Here is an 18,831-nt window from a genome sequence, read left to right on the forward strand (position 1 = left end):
TGAATTTTAGAAACCAAAAGAAGGATAAAGACCTGTCCCATATACCAATAGACCTGCAGACAGGAATTTTTTTTCTGTCTCCCTCTCACAAGTTGTAGTCCTGAGAACTTAAATATCCAGCTTTTCCTGGCAAGAGGGTCTATGCCCTGGGTCATGTAACCCAACATGGGACCAGAACTCAGCCCCACTGCGGGGCTTAATCTTTTAGTTACCCCAACCATTAAAACACACAAAACTTCTGCCAGCTCAACTCAGCCAATTAACAGCTTTTGGGAGGAGAATGCTCTTAATATATAGAGCAATGTAATTTTACAAATATAAATAATTATTTTCCAGGAATGGTTTAAAACTATATACACTAAAGAATACTTTTGATAAGCGATGTCTGTCCCACGGTGTATGTCAGGACAGCCCTTGTCACAAAAACCTTTAAAGTGAACAAGCTCTGCATTTCAAGCCTCACCTCTTTCTGCCTTATTTTCTTGCCACAGCAAGAAGAGACACTGGCTACGGGCAGGGACTGAACGCGGCGACTGAACTGCAGCACACCAGTGGCTTACCGGTGGGTTTCTCCTACAGGTAGGAAAGGCGTGGTAGCCACACAAAGCTGCTATTAAATGTAGGATCAGACTTTGCTGAACTCGTCCTACTCATCACTTCTAACCTTGCTTTTATCTGCTCAGCACTTCACACCTTCCCTCTGCAACATCAGCCTTTTGCTTTCAGTCTCTCCTTACACCTTGATAACCGTGATGCTGATCAGAATACGGGAAGATAAGAGCCAAGGAGGATTTAGGCAGAAAACCCTGAGGCTGGACAGAATAAACAGGTGACAGGCAGATTGCTTACTTAAGGAATTGATAAAAATTTAAGATATTGAGGAAATATAAGGATCACAAAGCGAGGCTCCCTTTTGTAGTTATTACTTTCACGACGTCAATATTATCAGAATTGTACAGATGAGAAAACCAGCTGTGGTCTCTTCATCAAAAAACTGTGGGTCTACCTATACATCAGCGATTTTTTCCATGGCATATATACATCTGTGTGCCTCTATCTGCCACGTCATCTCAGATACTAACTGAATATAGCACAGCTGTCACCACTGTACTGGAACAAGTCTAACCACGCATGGAGTGAGAACTGGCGTGCTGTCAGGGAAGCGCTGCTTTGACAGCAATTTGCCCGTGGTTATAACGTATCAGGAGGGAAAAAACCCAACAACTCATTTGCACATATAAGGTTTTTCTCCTCTGCTAGAGGAATGCAAATGCCATGCAGCCTTTACATTGTCTCCAACGGTTTGGCTGATTATCACATCTCTAATTCCAGTTCACACAATCCACACAGCACTTTCTTATTATGGATGTGCTGCTGACATGTACAAAGAGTGATTAGATAGTCAGGCACAAGCCAAGGAAATAATAAATACACAACTCCACTTCTCAGAGAATTATTTTACTGTAGGACTTTGTGTGCATGGCTGAATTTATTTTCATAGTTTGATCTCTGCCCTTTCTTAGCAAAAAAATTTCCAGAGTTAAATCTTCCAGATAGATAAATCACATCATAATATTTTTCAAGTTTATAATTTTCCCATCTGTTTAGACAGTGAACTATTCTTGTCTGTACTTACTACAGCTCTTACAAAGCTACCTTCCTAATCCTACCAGTCAAGAAATGCTTTTCCCCTCATATACATGTCCCACCTTGCAGACGTACCCATCCCTTGCAATCAGTATAGGAGAAAACTACACCACAAAGGCCAAGCACGCTTCTTTTCAGGTGAGCAGCCACTTGGGTGGCCAAGAGATGTCTTCTGGTTGCAGGCCAGAGGGGTCTGGCTAAGGGTCCATAGTCTACATAGCTAAATGGATGGGCTGCAGAATAAAAATACCTTTCTTTTGGGTTAAGCCCTGGTGGTCAGGCCCCAGGATGGCATCAGTGATGGCCTTGTCCTGTCTAGCTGGTCATTTATGGGCTGTGCTCAAAAGCAGCTTCATAATACAGGAGACGCAGACTGAGTCGAAGCTATGCACTGTGATGGATGACTGTGGGTTTCTGCTGACCAGCCTCAAAGAGGACTCACTAAAACTAGAAAAGATGCAGAAAAGGCTGATAAGGTTGATCAAAGGTATGGAGTAACTTCAGTTTAGGAAAAGATGACAGCAGGGAAAGGATATGAGAGAGGCCTGTAAAATGGCCACCTGGTAGATTTGTTCTTGTGTTCTAACTGAAAATAAGTTTAAAAGCAGCAATAGTAATGGAAGCTTACAGGTAAGCAGAAGGTGCCTTTATTCTAGTGCCATCCACACTATGGTTATGACAAAACACTTAATTTTCTACAGCCTAAACTTTGTCATTTGTAAAATGATACTAATGGTGCCATCTTCTAAAGATACTCCAACATCTACAACTGAGCAAATAACACAATGACAAGGAGTTATTTTTTTCCGTTACTAACGGAAAGCTCTCAGCCACCTAAGTGTGTCAGTATGTGCTGGTCCTCAAGCCCAAATAGTCAAGTGTCTGTGGCAAGGCCTTTAAACAAGATGTAAAAAGGCATCAGGCATTAAACTTGATTCTCAGAAGCACCATTGCTGAGTATTTAATGCCTTTTGAGGTCAAATTTTCCCTTTTGTGTTTATTTTGGAATCTAGAATGGGGGGCTCGGGCTGCTGTTTTCAGAAGCGTGAAGAGTTAAGCCCAAACCTACCTGGCCTGTTTATGGTTATGAGATGTTGCAACAGCAGTGACAGGATCAAACCCGGTGGAGTCCTGACCCCTATCAGGAAAGAAGTTGGGGAGGAAAAAGCAAGCTGGAATTGCACTGCCTGCAATGCAGAGATGTATCCAAGTCACCTTTAAACAGAACACTTGGATAAGCCGTGTCAGCACAGCTGCAAAACTTGCCTGGGAAGCAAGGTAAATTACGAACTCCATTACAGGGCAGTTAGGAAGCTACTATTCTCTTTTAAATTAGCTATTAGCTAATTTAAACTTGGCTTCTGTAGAGTTATTTTGCACAGCAGGGACTGCGGTAGAGGCACACTCATGTCTGTGGTGGTCACCCAGGGTTGCAGCAGTGCTGTGAAACTACCTTGGCAGCTGTTCAGCTGCAACAAGACTCAGGCTGGTCCCCATCCCCATACAGAGGAGAAAACCTTCTGCTATTATGATTTCTTCAGTCCAATTCTTTTCTACTTTAGGCTGACTTTCCCCTTCATGTATGTAGCCTCACAGATCTAATCTTCATCTGAGAGCAAGCACCAGGTGTATCATCCCAGGTCCTGAGCAGTCACCAGCTCCCTCCAACAGAGAAGCAGCATCTCTTGATCTCTGAGGAAGTTTTGTAATTAAATTTTAAGGGGTGCTGCTCCGGGCTTTTGTAGTAGGATTTCATTTCAGCTGGCAGCTCACTCACATGGCAATCATTTATCTATAAGTCTCCTCAGTTAGGAATCATTTTGTCCGTCTTGAGTATTACAGTTTCTCTGTATTAGTCTCCTATGTCTCAAGGTTAGTTTACACTGTTGGGATTTCTTTGTAGGGAACTGGCTGCTTTGCTTTGGGCTCTATATCAGCCTGGTGTTTATTTTGGGGAAAAAATTGTAATGACTTACAATAAGACCCTTGTTTCACAATCCTTCAGTTTTAAGTTCAAATAGGCTTGACATAGTCTCTAGTTTTCCTATTACTGCTGCCAGGAGGGATCTCCATAAATGTTAAAGTAGGACCTGGCTGATAGAAAGGAAAACTTTAGGAAGAAAAATCTCACAGCATTAGGAAGTTGTCACCTGGTCTGGGTAAGGAGGGGATTTTTATTGCAGCTCAGTGGAAGCAGCAACCTCTTTAGAGGCAGAAGAAGCATTTATAACCATCTTGCCAGCTAAGTGAGGTAAAAACCAGTTTACTGTTGCAAAAATATCATCCAAGGAGAACACCAGTACTAGGAACTCCGATTTTTCCTACAGCAAATTTTGTATCTGTGCCAAATCTGCTGCCAGGCTGAAGCTGGGAGTAAAAAAACTAAACAGGGCATTTACTGGCAATAACTCCTGCAATTTGGGGGAATTTTTGCCTTTTGTGTATATAGCACTATCACCTCCAGTAATGGCAACATCTCCAGAAGGCTTGGCTGACTACGAATGCGCAAGTTTTGAACGAGCACGTACAGTGACCAAGGTTCATTTGCTCGCATCTCCTTCTCATTAATGGCTGTGTACTACAGACATTCATCCAAACATGCACATTGATGAAACTCTTGCTCCCCAAAACACGGTGACAGAGGGCCACATGCCTGGGGTAGGCTTAGGGGTTTTGCATCACAGGTTCTTTTCAATGAACAATTTTCTTCTGTTTAAAAAAACTACATTTTATTTTCACACCTCCATGCCTGCTGTTTGGGATTGCACTAATTACTTTGCAGTGCAGTTCCTTCATATCTCCAAAGCTGATTAAAAAGAGCACCCAGTGAAAAGGTGAAGAATATGGGTCAGATCCCCAGAGGATGTAAAAGCAGTGGATCTTAAGTGAGGTCAAAAAATGAAATAAGAACTAATTCTACTTTTTTCCCTTGTAATAATATGCTTTAAACTTGAAAAGAATGATGGGAGTTGGGGGTCGATGTTATCTCTCCCCCTCCCCCTCTGCACAGGTATTCTCCTGGGATGGTGCATGTCACTATCCAAAGCTGCTTACCTTAGTTCTAGGAAGATGAACGAAATGTAAAAAATACAATTCATAATACTAAATAAAAATGAGAATCAGAATATACAGGGCAGTGGCAGTTAAATACCTACACATTTCAGTATCTGCTATGTCTGCAAATTGTCAGCCCAAGAAGGTCATTAAAATAATCTGGCCCTTTATCAAGAGCAAACTCTTGCTGACTGATAATGCTGAATACATGATGCTAATTCCAGTCATCTCTGGAAGTTAGATTAACCCTTTCCTGAGTGTCATATGCATGGCCTGTGATAATAGGAGCTGTCTTCATGCAAATTCAGTCCTTTTCCCATCAAAGGCATTTTCAGTTAATTCTGTAGCTCTTTACAAGCTGTTCATCTTGTTGCTATTTTGCCTTCACACCTACTGCCCTATCTTCACAAGGATTTATTCTATTGCCTTCAGATCTAAGCACTAGCTGGGTCTGGAGGAAAAATAAGATCAAGTATCATTTGCACTTCCCTTACAGAGGACCCTGTCCCTATCAGGTGCCAAAAAGCACTCGGCTCCCATTAACTTCAACCTGAGATAGCTGCAACTTTGCTAACAGCATTCAGCTTTTTGTCCCTCACGGATCTGCAGATACCGGTAACAATTGCATAAATGAGTAAAGATTTTGGTAGTTTATATACAAGAGCATAGGAGGCTATCAGGTCTAGTGAGAGAGCTTCAGATCTGCTTACTTGGAAGATAAGATCCCTTACATGTCTTAACCAAGCTAAGCAACATCCCACACTGTTTGCAGCATCCCGTGTGCTGGGTGACAACTGCAAACTCATCCCTCTGATAAAAAGTAATGCACACACTTTGCTAAAGTTTCAAACCCACTAACACGGTGGGGGTTCTGGGTAAGTAGATATCCCTCAAATATTTGTTCTGCATGATAGATTATTTATAAGAGGTTTCAAATGCTCCAGCCTTCAGTCAATAGCTGACTCTACAGCTCCCACTATCATTGCCCCTTTTGATTTCCTTTGGTTTTCTTTCCTTGAGATCAAGGTGATCTATTTTTAGTGCAGGGACTGGTTAAGTGAGGAGTTGCTATAGTGACAGATAGCTGATACAAACCAAGTCCCACTGTGATTCCTCTGGCTGGTAATGGACGCTACCCAAAGTGGGGCAGCAGCTGGGGGTGCCCAGACACTACTCAGCTCGGGGGGTCATTAGTAACTGCCCAGGACTCTCAAGATGATGCTTAATGTATATGAAATAGCCAGAAGGCAGCCTGGATGCTTTTTGTAGGAAACACATCTTACTGTGATTTTTTTGGCTCAATAAATGAGTCGGTGTTGGTCTTGGGCTTCACAGTGGTCTCCTTCTGCTGGTCTGCTGATACAAATCAGCTGTACAAGCACCCCTAGCTGCTTCTACCCCAAAAGTCACTGTGTTCTTGAATATTAATCAAAACAAGAACAATTTTATCTGAGCGCTGAGTTGGGTGGGAAAAAATGCACAGTCAGGATATTTGCAACTTTAGCTTTCCTTGCAACTGAACAACTGAGAATCATGGAGATGTTGGTTGGAAAGGACATCTGGAGGCCTCTTCTCCAATGTCCTACTCAAAGCAGGTCTGGTGTCAACCAAGACCAGGTCAGCCATGGCTTTGGCTAGCTGAGTCTTGAAAATCTCTAAGGATGGAGAGGCCACAACCTCTCTAGGTTACCTGTTGCAGTGCCACACCACCCTCTTGAGGGAGTTTTTGCTAACATCCAATCTGATCCTCCTCAGCCACAAATTTATTTTATGCCTTGTACCATCTGCCAGTACTAAGAAGAGCTTGGCTCTATCATCCTTGAAACTGCCCTTCAGGTAGCTGCAGGCTGCTCTTAAATTGCCCCTTAGCCTTCTCTCTGATGGACAAAAAAAGCCTGGTTTCCTCAGCTTCTCCTCACAGATTCCAAAACATTTGCTCCTGGTCCCAAAACATCTTGGTGGTTCTTCAGGGAAACCCTCTCCAGTTTCCCAGCATTTTTCTGATGGGGAACTAGAAATTGGACACCCTATTCCAGGTGCAGCCCCACCACCAGCAGGTGGAGGTGGATAATAACCTCCCTTGACTGGATTGCTCCCTTCCTCCTAATGTAGTCCACCATATGGTTCGGCCTATTGATAATGACAGCACAGTTTTGGATCATTTTCCAGATTATATCCACCACAACCCCCAAGTCCTTCTCGCTGGAAGCCAGTCACCAGTGCTCAACGTGTACTACTGCACCAGCCCACCTCACCATCCAGGTCACTAACGAACATTATCAGTCCCCATACTGATCCCTGAATGTTGACCATCCCTAAATTCAGGTATGTCCCTTGGAAAATGCCAACATTATTCCAGCTTCTCATCCTTTCAGCTCACTCCTTCTCTCAAGGAGGCTGGTGACAATCCTCACCTCTGAACATTCAGGCAACTTTTGTTGCCACTATTGCAGCAAGAACCTCTCCGTTGCAAACTTTTTTGTCTCCCTCATGTCTCCAGTAGACTTTCCATCCTATTTCTCCCTCACTTATATTTCTTCAATTAGTTTCTTGCACTATTCTTGTTTATTATCTCTAATTACACTATATACAAGCAGTGGAGATGTCACAAATCATCTGTTCCTCTCCAGGAGCATCGCCCACCAGGAAAGGCAGGATTGTCACAAGAATCCTGCGTACAGTATTGTAATGCTTGCACTGACTGAAATAAAACTGCAGGGCCAGATGGGCAGGATCTGTGTTAAACAATCTGGTGACTGTAGCTCCAAGTGTGTCAAAAGGGTCCTTGTTACCCCACAGAGAACACAGCACTGGGAAGCAGCTGTTTTCCGATGCCTGGAAAAAACTCTGAAGAAACAACAGGATGCTCTTAATTAATGTCAGCTAATCCTATCATCCCTCCTCCAGCTACATCACCCCAACTTTATCAAAGGAGGACATGAGAAGGACAGGATGGGAACTCTTCAGTGCAAGTGTGTGAAGCAGTGCTGGGCTCTGTTCTTAAACTAAGTAAGGCTGCATGACCTTTCCAGCATGGAGAATTCAAGCCCCTAAACCAAGCCTGCCAGCCCACAATGATATCTCACAGAGCAGCCCTTCATCTCTCAAGACCTAAGCCTTTGCATTTCAGTACAACTCCATAATGACAATAAAATGGCTAAAACAATTTCAAGGCATTAAATCCTGCCGCTATGAGCACTTTTAAGTCCTTGAACTACTTTTAGGTTGGACAAGAATAAAGGTGAAAGTAGAAAACAGCTGAATCCTGGTAATTCCTGGGATTTGCTGATCCAATAAACCTGACAAACAAACTGCCTTAACAACATCTTTGAAATTGCGCTCTTGGGCAATTCACTGAAACTTTGAGCAAGGAGTCAATAGTCCAAAACATTGATTTCTAATTAAACAAAGGCACCCAACTACCTAAATGCTACTGTCAAGTAGAATATTAGGCTGTGAAAACAGATCTGGGCTTGAAATTTGCTTTTAAAACCTGGCAACAGGATTTGTAATATGGATGCATGGGTGTATAAATAAATTGTGGTCTAGCTTAGCACATTCAAATCAAGTAGAAAGTCAGCCTAGGATAACAGCTTCTCAGAAAGATACTCTTTTGAAAGTCAGAACTTTTGAAAAGTACAGTGAATAAAGCATGGGAAAAAATGATCCCTATGCTACACCCATCTGGTGCAATGAAGATGAGAGAGGATGCATGGAAATCAGTAATTGCAGTGATTTTTAGTACGTAGGTTGTGACCCTGCAGCATCCATCATGAAGGCACTCCAGGCTGTGTTCATTAAACTGAGGGGTCATATACAAAAGCCTTATCTCCATTATTTTCTTTTCACCTCAAAAATGAATCAGATCGCTAATTATATCACCAGGTAACAGAGACAGTGTTTCAGCCTCATATACATATCAGAAGTGACCTGTTAACTTGCAGATAACAGAAGTGGAGGACGGAACAAGGAAAACCTGATAAATACATAAAAATCATCTGCTTTCAGAAACAGGCAGTGTCTGCATCTGCTTTTGCTCACAGTCAGTGTTCGGATTCCTTCTGTCTCAGTTTCTCCTTTTCCACCTCAATGAACACCTCCCCATACTTGCATTTCACAGCTTTACCTAGATTCAGTCCCAAGATTTGCTTTTAGCTTCTCTGTGTCTTTCAGGAATAGCATTCATCCTGCTGTTCCAAATAACACCATTTGAATAGCACCAGAATCAAAGAAAAGTATCCTTGAGACAGTAAAAACCCAAAGTCTCTATGCCGCTACTGTGCCTGGGGTACAAATACTTGCACGCACAAGCACCAACAAGGGCCATAACCACATGGACTACTCCCAGATGGGAGCTCTCCCTGCCCAAAACCTGTACAGTTTGTAAAATAGCCTGCCAAAGGGAGGCTGGCCCTGCTAGTCTCACCCACCACGTTGTTCACAACAGCACATCAACGCTGAATAATTCGGTCATTTATAGTAATAGAGATATTCTCAATCAGACTTTGTGATGGGATGCAGAGTTGCCTGGAGCAGGACTGGGAAAAAGTGTTGGTGTCAGTGGGCAGATACACTTGCAGGACCGATCTGTAAACCTGTGCCTTGAGAACATATTGTATTTTCACGTGTATAACCTGCCCTTCACACAAACGTAACTTTCTTTGAAAACAAATTACTTGGAGAATTTGGATTCTTGGACAACAAAAAGCCTACATCTTCTTTAAGCCTACAAAGGGCTGCAGAGGAAGGATGCTGCTGGGCTTTGCATGAGGGAGGGAGCAAGGGAAGAGTTCAGGGCAAAGCACTCTTCTCAATATACCTCTGTTTCAATTTCCACCATATCAGTGGAGGTTTTCTGGGGTTTATAACCATTTGAATTTATGGGTACCTGCTTGAAAATACCTTGCTGATTCTACTGCTTCATGGGCACAGTCCTTTTCTCCCCATTCAAAACACTTCAAAGCTGTGTGCAAAGCTGGGATGTGCCAGAAAGCACCAGCACAGTAACTGTAAGGAGGCAGAAAATGGCAAAATAAAAAGTCTCAAACTTTTCATCAGGCTCGTCACTGCTTTTCTCCTTCCTGACAACCAACCATAGAAATTTCACAGCTTCCAGGTCTCGGAGCTCTCTGTAGTACAAGATTAATTGGTACTGATCAGCCAGGGCTGCACATTTTCTAAAATCATTGTCAGCTCAACAGAGCATGAAAACCAGTAGAGAAAATCATTAACAAACCAAAGTGGTCTCAGTTTCTCGTGCCCAGTCTCTGATACTGGTGGTTTTAAGCTGCTTCTCAGAAGCAACAGGAATTTGCTCTTTCAGTTTGTTGATGGTAGCCACTGGAACATGCAGTGACCCCCTCACTCTCATTCACTTCTCCAGAAATATTTTTGCCATGGTTTCTTCCCCACTGCCTCATAACAGAAACATCCCACCAGAATGAGAAAAATAAATATTTCAGCTGCAGTCCTCCCACAAGCAGCATCACCCACTTTGGGGCGAAGCGCTGAATGAGCTGCAGCTCCCCAGGCTGGAGGAGCCCGAGATCAAGTGCCATCTCCTTCCGCAATCACTTCTCCGTCCTCCTCCCACATGTTTTCTGTCCCTGTTCTCAGTGCAACTATCTGCAACCTGGCTTGTGCCAATTAATGGTGATGTGAGCCAGGCTGAAGTACCCCCTGGGTTTCCATTCGCACTTGGAGAGGTTGTGAACCGCCTGCTCTTTGGTGTGGTACAAGTCCTTGCCCATTGACTTTCGTCTGAGCTGGTCACATCCTATGGCATGTTAACTCCACGTGGTGATCACTGATGCAGGCACCACATCTCTGCTGTCAGGAAGGAAGAGTACAATTTCTCCACTTGACACATGAGCCACACTCACACCTAACTCCAGGGGTCTGGGAAGGACCATGGCAAGTGATGCAAGAAGCCCCTTGAGTTTTTGACTGAGAGGGGAAGCCGCTGGGTTGAGTATTTAAAGATACACTAAAATAACGGCACCTCCTAGATCTCTAAAGGCTCAGCAGCCTTCCATCCCACAGTGGTTAGCAGCGACACAAGATAAAACACATGCACTGAGTGCCGCCAGTGTGGCTACAGCAAGTTAAGGAGCAACTCAGAGACAAGCCTCTGCCCTTTGCACAGTGACCACCTGATTTGTGCACATGGCAGGGCATGTTTGCATATGTACGTATTGGGGTCGAGTCATTCAGCAGGCTCACTCCTAATGTAGTCCTAATTTGCACCTAATTATAACAGCTGGCAGGGAAATTGTCCTCAAGAATGTTATTGAGGTGGGACAGGTCAGGGGCCAAGGGGCAGCACTGAGGTTTCCTTGGAGCCCCTTGGACCTGGCTTGTCTGGGCTCAGCTTTGGCCCCTGCTGATTAAAATCCACAGCAACAAATCCCAAGAGGAGCAGCATGGGCGAGGAGAAGCTCCTGGGTATTTCCATGCAGCTAAAAGTCTCCGAATTGCATGATTTGAGGCTAAATGCCTGGGCACAAGGCAGTGCCCAGGGTCATGGCAGCCACCTGTGCTGCAGAGCAGTTCCTTCCCTGGGCGCTCACAGCTCGGGTAGGGAAGGAACACTTTGAACATTATACCTTTTGCATGTGTCATTCAATCCTTCAAGGAATAGAGAGTGTCCTTTAAAGGGCAGAGCAATTAGCCTTGCTCAGGCCAAAAAGTTGTCCCCTTCAGAAATGCCACAGAGCCTATCTGTTTACAACACATTGGTCCATGGCAAGAACTGGCAGGTGGAGAAGCTGCCAGCAACGCTGCACAGGCAAGCAGCAACTGCAATAGGAAGGAGGGAACTGTGCAGTTCTGGAGGTTGGAGAAATTTTGGGTCATCTGCATCCTCAGCCCTGGCAAAATCGTATTGCATAAATCAGCTTCCCTGCTGTTGGGTGGATAGCTCAAGCTTCAAGGCTCTCTCTGTTGGCTGCTCCTCTCCCAGAGCAAAGCTGAGGGCTCTCTGCCTTTGCCCCACAGCTCCCCCTGCTCTCTTTGCTCCTGGTGCTTGTCCAGGATTTTCTCTCCCCCCTCTCTGCATGCTCTCTGCCTCTGTTTGGCCATATTTGGGTCTCCTCTTGCTGTTCACTTGGCACAAAAGGACTGTAAGGATCCAGGGAATTACAGAGATGCCCATCCTTGGCAATGCCATCCTCCGCTTCTCTACCAGGATGCAAAGCTCTTCATCGGTGCAGAGGAAGGATGGGGTTTAGCTCAACTGATAGAAGAATGGCTACTTGGTAACTCTAGTTGCAGCTGCCTGATAGTATCTACCCCTGGGAAGATGGGTAGCTGCACTGGCCCAATCCTATTTATGATGACGGGAGGACTCTTTCCTTAAAGCACTCACAGAGATAACAAAGAAAACCCAGAAATTCCAGATTCGAATAGCCCAGGTGACAGAGCAACCCTTTTTGGGGCATCAGGGTATTTTTTTCCTCTTCTTTCCTTTTCCACTCTTTTTCTGAATACAATCCAAGCTCGTTCAGCAACAGGGAGGCTGTACCGGTAGCACGGCCACCCTGGGGGAGCAGGGTGGGAAAGCCCAGGCTGGATTGCTGTCATTCATTTCTCATCCCTGGTGGTAGATGGCAACTAAATGGCATGTACCAGTGTGTGACTGAACCTGATGAGCCACTAAGTCTGGTTGCTCCCAGCACTCCTGCATGCCACTAATACTGATTACAAAACCTGCTGAGTGCCAGTGGTTCCTCTGAGAGCTCCTCAGAAAGGGTTTGTTAAGGCCGAACAGCTACAAGATACAGACTCGATCTAGAAAACAATGCAAAGCTTTTGGTTTGACATTTCCCTGCAAATACTTAAGGCCATTTGGTGGGGGGAAAAAAAGCATTTGCAAGTGTGTTAACCTGCTTCCTGAAAGGAATCCAGACTCTGCTGGGATGGCAGAGGCAATCCCCGTGGCAGAGCATCCAAGGAAGGCAGTAATCCTGACACATCTCATTTGCTTTTTCCCCACTCTTGCAACTTGGAAGCTCTCTGTTCATGACAGAAAGAGCTGACCTGGTCACGCTCTTACATGAATGGCATCTGCAAAGTCTGTAGAGTAGCTACTGAGCAGAGAACTCTGACTACTGCTGTCTGTGTACCACTGGGCTGGGCCACAGAGCTGGATTAATGGGAATGAGGATAAGGAGGAGCACAGTTTTTGGCATTTCTAGCACTACAATTTCAACTTTCTTTTATAACTCTGTCACAAATGTTACAGTTCATATACCCAGTACTCTTGGTGCAGGACAACTTATTTTCTCTGCAGAGGAAGATAAGGATGGGGTTTTGAGTTAGATTTCGAGGAAGTGGACTTGCAACACTCTGTTTGGTGCGTCCAGCAGTGAATCCTTTTGCAGATAACTGGCTATCCTGGTCTCATTGATGGAACCACAAAAAAAGGGTAAATTAGTGGCTCAAAGTGCCATTTAACTACTCAGTCAACAAATCACACATGTGTTTCTGCCCAGGTGAGAATTTAGGGGGTTTAGTTAGAAATCTGGGAATAAATTTTACATCTGCTCAATCTGTAATCTAAATTTCCCCCCCTTCTTGCATAAACTCTGTTACCTGTCTTTGCGCATCTTGCTGACACTGGAACTCCAAAGACCTGGGTCATCTCTTATTCACATCACCTTGACCTTACTACCACTCCAACAGAAACCCTCAGATGCGTTTAAGGGAATGCAGAATAAGGCATAGTACCTTGGATTTAAAAACACTTAACTGTACAAAACAGGAACAAAAGGAGAAGCATTTGCAAGAAGGACACCTGAAAAACAACACAACTGACCACTGAATAAATTGCAAAACATGAAGTAATAGAAAAACAAGCTTTCTGGGCAGCCACCCATCCACCAACTGCAACTCCTCATCACTAAATCTGTATGTACCTCTCTGTATCATCCATATGGTCCAATACTACTCATATCTTCATCATTCTGCTGGGTTTAATACAGTGACTCCAGACTGATAGAGAGTAAAAAAAGAGCCTTGCTTACCCTTTGTACAAATCAGCTTCTCTAAACCATGCCTTATGCAGCTGATTCAGTATAACATCAGTTTTAAACCTCTTAGTCACGGGACAGAATCTCTCAGAAGCACTCACAGCCTTCAGGGAACCACAGAGCTGTAAACCAGCTACCTTTAGTCCATATAGGAAATGCATTAAACATTTTATTTCTCCACTTTTATTAAGAAAAACAGCCCAATCCTGTTGGAAAACCCCTTGCCTCCTGCCCAGCTGATCCCTACATGACACACAGATACTCTCTGACAGGCACAGCTCGGCACCTGTACTAGAGTTAACACTCAGTGACCAGGAAAATCTTGTCGTTAACCAAGAATGGTCCTTAATTGCAACTCAAACAGTTATATGGATAACTGCAGCATCAGAAAGACAGGTTTTTAAATGCATTACTTGTTAGACTGATACGCATTTTTTTTTCTACTTAAAATTCATCTTTCAATATACAATGTTAGCCCTAACTTCGCATTTCGTTACTAATCTTCAATTAAAGTAACATTATTCTACAGCCCCTTCTGAATGTATTTCATAGTGTTTACTGTAACGCTTCCTGTACCATCACTCTTCCTAAAGGTTACATCTGATGTGGTTAGAGGTGTCAGCTCAGGTGTTCATCTCCGGTGCAAACCAATATAGAAATAACCTCCACTCAACAACTGCACAATTCACTCAATGAAATAGAGAAGCACAAAATTGTTCTCAATTATTCACTATCCCCCACTCGCTGCCCTCTCCCAAAGACCAATATCCCTCCTTTTCAGATGGATAACGCAGAGGGTCCCTACCGAACAGGCAACGAGGATCGGACTGGCGTCTCTCCGAGCTTTTGTACTGCTCCTTTCTCTTCTTGCTCCCTCTAAAACTACCGAAACGCTTCATGAGCTGCAACATGCACTCGCGTGGCAGCAGCTGTCGATCATGCCCAGGACCGAAGAAAAAAAGCAGCACGAGGAGCAAGGCGAGGTGTTGCTTACACCAAATGCCCAGGTGCGAGAAAATAAAGCTCCAGAAAGACCGTGAGGCTGCAAAAACAGTCCAGCTCGTGGGAGGTTCAGCTCCGAGGTGCTTGATTGTGGTCTTCGTGGAAAGCCGCTCTTCAGCAGGCTGCCAAACCTTGCACGCCAGGCGCTTCCAGTCTTAATTCCAGTGTACAGTAACTCGCCTGCAAATATCTGTGGACACGGGGAGAAGTTCAAAGTCTGCCCAGCTTGCAGCCTCAGAGCTCTTGTCCGTCAGCCGTCAGAAGCCTTGGAGGCTGAAGCAATGTTTCCCAGCAGGTCAGCTCATGCGGAAAAGGTCAGGAACCGCCTGATAAGCTCCCGCGTTTAAAAAATACTAACTATGCAAAGGAGCCACAAGCCCTCTTGAAGGGAATTGTCATGTGCAGCTCAGCATGATGACTCTTTAAAAAGGCTGTAAAAGGAAACCACCCCTGGACAGACAATTCCTGGCAGTGAGCGTCCCGGGCACACTTGCACCGTGACATGACATCACCCAACTATTTTGATTCATGTGTGCTGGGTCTTCACAGCGACAGCATAGTCCAGCTGCCTGTCGATGAGCTCCGAAGCACCCGGCCCTCTGCAACTAATGACTAATGAATTAACGGGAATGAGCTTCTGCCAATTCATAAAAAGAAGGCTGATACTTTCTGGAAACTGTAGCCAGAATGATGGGCTGGACTTTCTCTAGCGACATGCCCTCCCTGTGCTACGCATATCTATACACTCTGCATGGATCGCTCCATTCAATTTTGCTGTCTGCAAAGCAAAATGCACCCAGGACAGCTGTTTGTAACACAACTGAAATCCACCTCGTGGTCTTTTCAATGAGACAAACATTCACAGGGCTGTTGCTCATCCCAGCCAGCTGGGGTGTATTATGTTAAGCTCTGAGTCTGTCCATTTAGAGCTGTTTATTTTAGGAAAGGGTTCATCAGTGTGGGCTAGATCTTGAACAGCTGGAAAGGGTTGCAAGCATGAACCAAGGCATGGTCAAACTATTGTAGCCAACCTTCCTAAGATTACAGTAAATGTTCTCTTAAATCAAAAGCTTTTTTTTTAAAGTCACAGAGCACCAGCTTTTCCTCTGGACATCACTGGAACTTGAGGCTCAGATCTTTCAAAAATCAAACCCTATATAAGTAATGTGAGACTTATCTTTTTAATTCCTAAGATGGATTAAAGGTCATATCACCTTTTTCCTCTGCAAAGAAGCATGCCTTTTTCTTTGTGCCCATGATTTCTCCTAGGACTTAATATCATTAGAAAGGAAAAGAAAAGACAGCCATGAATACTGCAGAAAAGACCTTTAACAAGACAGATTCTTTACAAGCTCAGGTCTTTCAGAATGATGGCTGTCTCCAAGGCATCAGTGCAAGGATGTCCCAGGACTTCAGGGGCTCCAAGAGAAGGAGCAGAAATGACATCAGGTTCCTCTGCCATCCTCAGCTACCAGGGACTTCACTCAGTTTATCCTCTGGAGAATGTGGAAGAAGACGGTACAGAGGGTACCTTTGTTCTTCCACCTAGCAAACAACATAACGAACGTACTAACAAGACACTTAATTACCTTGATATCCAAGTGAGGAACCAAAATAATTAATTTAAGGCTGTTCCCAGCCTTTCCCCTCTGACTTGCCCTCCTACTTTCTTTACCCCCCACCTTTGTGGCTCTGTTTCAGCTCTGCAAGTGAAGAGGCCAGTGCTCTTCACCAAATAACAATTTTTTGCATAAAACAGCCTGTCAGTAAAGTGCTTTCAGAAAACCCTTTCTCCAGCCCCTCCCTTGAGGCTGACTGTTCACCCAGCACAGAGGAGAGGCAGCTGGAGCAACACGAAGTGTCGAAGGATTGGCAGGGGAAGGCGTCAGTGTTACTTAAATATTTATTTTAAGGTAGCTCTAGGAAGTGTCAGACTCTTCACGGCCCAGATGGCCTCGTATGACCACATTTACCTCTGCAAGCTTCATCTTGACCATCCCTTCCCTTCGTTCTGCCATGCTGATGCCACCATGACTGAGACTGTAGCTGTAGTGAGGCGAGCTCTGGCTCTCCCCATATGCACACTTCATGGGCCAGCTCTTAACCTGCTTCCACAACAGTGGTGACCTCCGCAGTCCTTTCCATTTGAAAACCAGGTCCCCAACAGCTAAACTGGATCTTCCTTGCTGCAATTTAAGCCTACTGTTTCTTGTCTTATTCACCATGTGCACAGAGAACAGATTGCTCCCTTCTGCTCCAGAGCAGCCCCTGACATATTTGAAGACAGTTATCCAGTTCCCTTTCCAGTCTTTACTTGGCCGAAGACACAAGGAGCACTGCCTACAGCACCAATGCAATCTGAACTTCAAGTTTCCCCTCCTTAGAAAAGCATTCCTCATTCTTCAGTGGCCAAAGGACTGCTGAGAATGACTTAATGTCTTCAGAAACCAAAAAATTTTAATCCTTTTTTAATGAGATAAGAATTGGTATTGCTTCAGCATGGGAACAACCCTCTTTTTGATAGAGGCCAAGGATAAATAGTTGCTGATGACCTTTTCAAGCAGGGCCATTGCACCAGGAGGGCTCATTTCCCCTTATTAAGGAAATCAGCAAGACCGTAATGTTTCTGCACAGAGCTACCAGAAAACGAAACAACACTGTTTAACAACTGACTTTCACAGCAATTTGTTAAAAAAAGCACTAAGTGCTTTGAGTATGATAATTTTGTCCCCCACAGCTAACGGTCTAACACATACTAGCACATTTACACCAGATACTACATCATCTTAATGATTCCAGTGGAAGGATCTTATAAAACTAATAATAAAAAGCTGGGTTTCAAAAGAGCTCCTTTGGGGCCATCTATGTTCTGGAGACTGAAAACACAAATCCCTTTCAAACAACCATGAAATGGACTCTTGTCAAGCTACTTTAAAGTCTTCCAAATTAGTTATAGCATATTATGTTTCTTGAGCTGCATGAGGACAACACCGATCCTTTCCAAAAACCACATGCATGCTCACTCTGAGAGGTACAAAGCATTGGGCCACTTAATAAAACTGTTTTGGGTGGAAGAGGCAAACAAACACTCATTTATGTGTCTGAAATGTCTCCCTAGTCCTGCTGCATCTGCTAAGCCGGCCAGACCAGAGCCTCAGAGCAGCCTCTACACTGACAACTCACCAACCAGCCTCCAGCCTCACCACTCTCTTGCCCCAACTCATCTGTTTCTCTGACAGTTTTATGTTGATGATCTAGGATCAAGACTGAAAAAAGAGCCTGAAAAAGGCTGTAGAGCTAAAAGATGACCCACATCTCCTGGAAATCTCCCTTACTAATTCTTGCCTTTAGCCTACCAGCTGCCTGTGTGCCCAAGCCACCCAGCAGTGCCCTCTCCTGCTCATGCCAGCCCTCCATCCCCTTAAACCACCTGGTTGTTTTTTTACAAAGGAAGGCTGCAGCATACGACGTAGAAAAGAAAAACATCCTTCTGCTCTATTTTTCACTAATTCACAGGGCCACATAAGGAGAGAAGTCTCATGGCAGAAGTCATCTCCAATCCAACCCTGTGGCCAGGCTGCCTCTTCTCAATGCTTCTTTCTTTTCAGTTCTCCATCTCAGGACAAACGCACCTTTTGTACCACCCCCACCCCACCCCCCCCACCCCCCCCCGCAGTGATTTAACGCGGCTCTTCAGGCTTTAACATAACAAAAATCTTCCTTTTTCTGGATGCAATGTGAAGATTTGTTCTACCAGGTAGAACTGGGGGTTGAGTGTTCAGATTTGATCACCAGACAGGAAATAGGGAAAATGTCATCACACCAAGCAAGTGCAGCCACCATGGGGTGTCTGACCCAGACGTCAGAGTTTTGAAACGCAAACTCATTCATCCATTTCACAGAGGTGTAAATTCTGTGCTGTGGTGAAAATACTTCAGATGTTGGTATTTTTAACCATCTCCTCACTTGCTTTTTTAATAGGAGCTTTAACCTGATAAACAAATGCAGCAGCAAAGTGTGGGGCAGACAACAGGGACCAGTTAGTCCTACCAGGGTTTATTCTCATGTGAAAATGGAAAAAACAGTGCTTTCCTCCTTG

General features: G+C 44.4%; 1 protein-coding gene across 4 annotated transcripts in view; it reads right to left on the reverse strand.

Moving 5' to 3' along the window:
• PRKAG2 (protein kinase AMP-activated non-catalytic subunit gamma 2) overlaps window positions 1-18,831 on the reverse strand; it is a 223,498-nt gene that overhangs the window by 100,752 nt on the left and 103,915 nt on the right. The window contains exon 1 of one of the 4 annotated variants that reach the window (XM_080386948.1): window positions 14,536-18,356. The exons of 2 other annotated variants lie outside the window; for them this stretch is intronic. In XM_080386948.1, coding sequence (XP_080243074.1) covers window positions 14,536-14,641 — 106 coding nt within the window. In that variant the 5' untranslated portion in view covers window positions 14,642-18,356. Of the gene's footprint in view, window positions 1-14,535; window positions 18,357-18,831 lie in introns of those variants that run through there. One more of the 4 variants, XM_080386949.1, reaches the window with a different exon arrangement.

Source organism: Falco punctatus (genome assembly GCF_963210335.1).
Source record: "Falco punctatus genome assembly, chromosome: 4".
Classification (NCBI taxonomy): Eukaryota; Metazoa; Chordata; class Aves; order Falconiformes; family Falconidae; genus Falco; species Falco punctatus.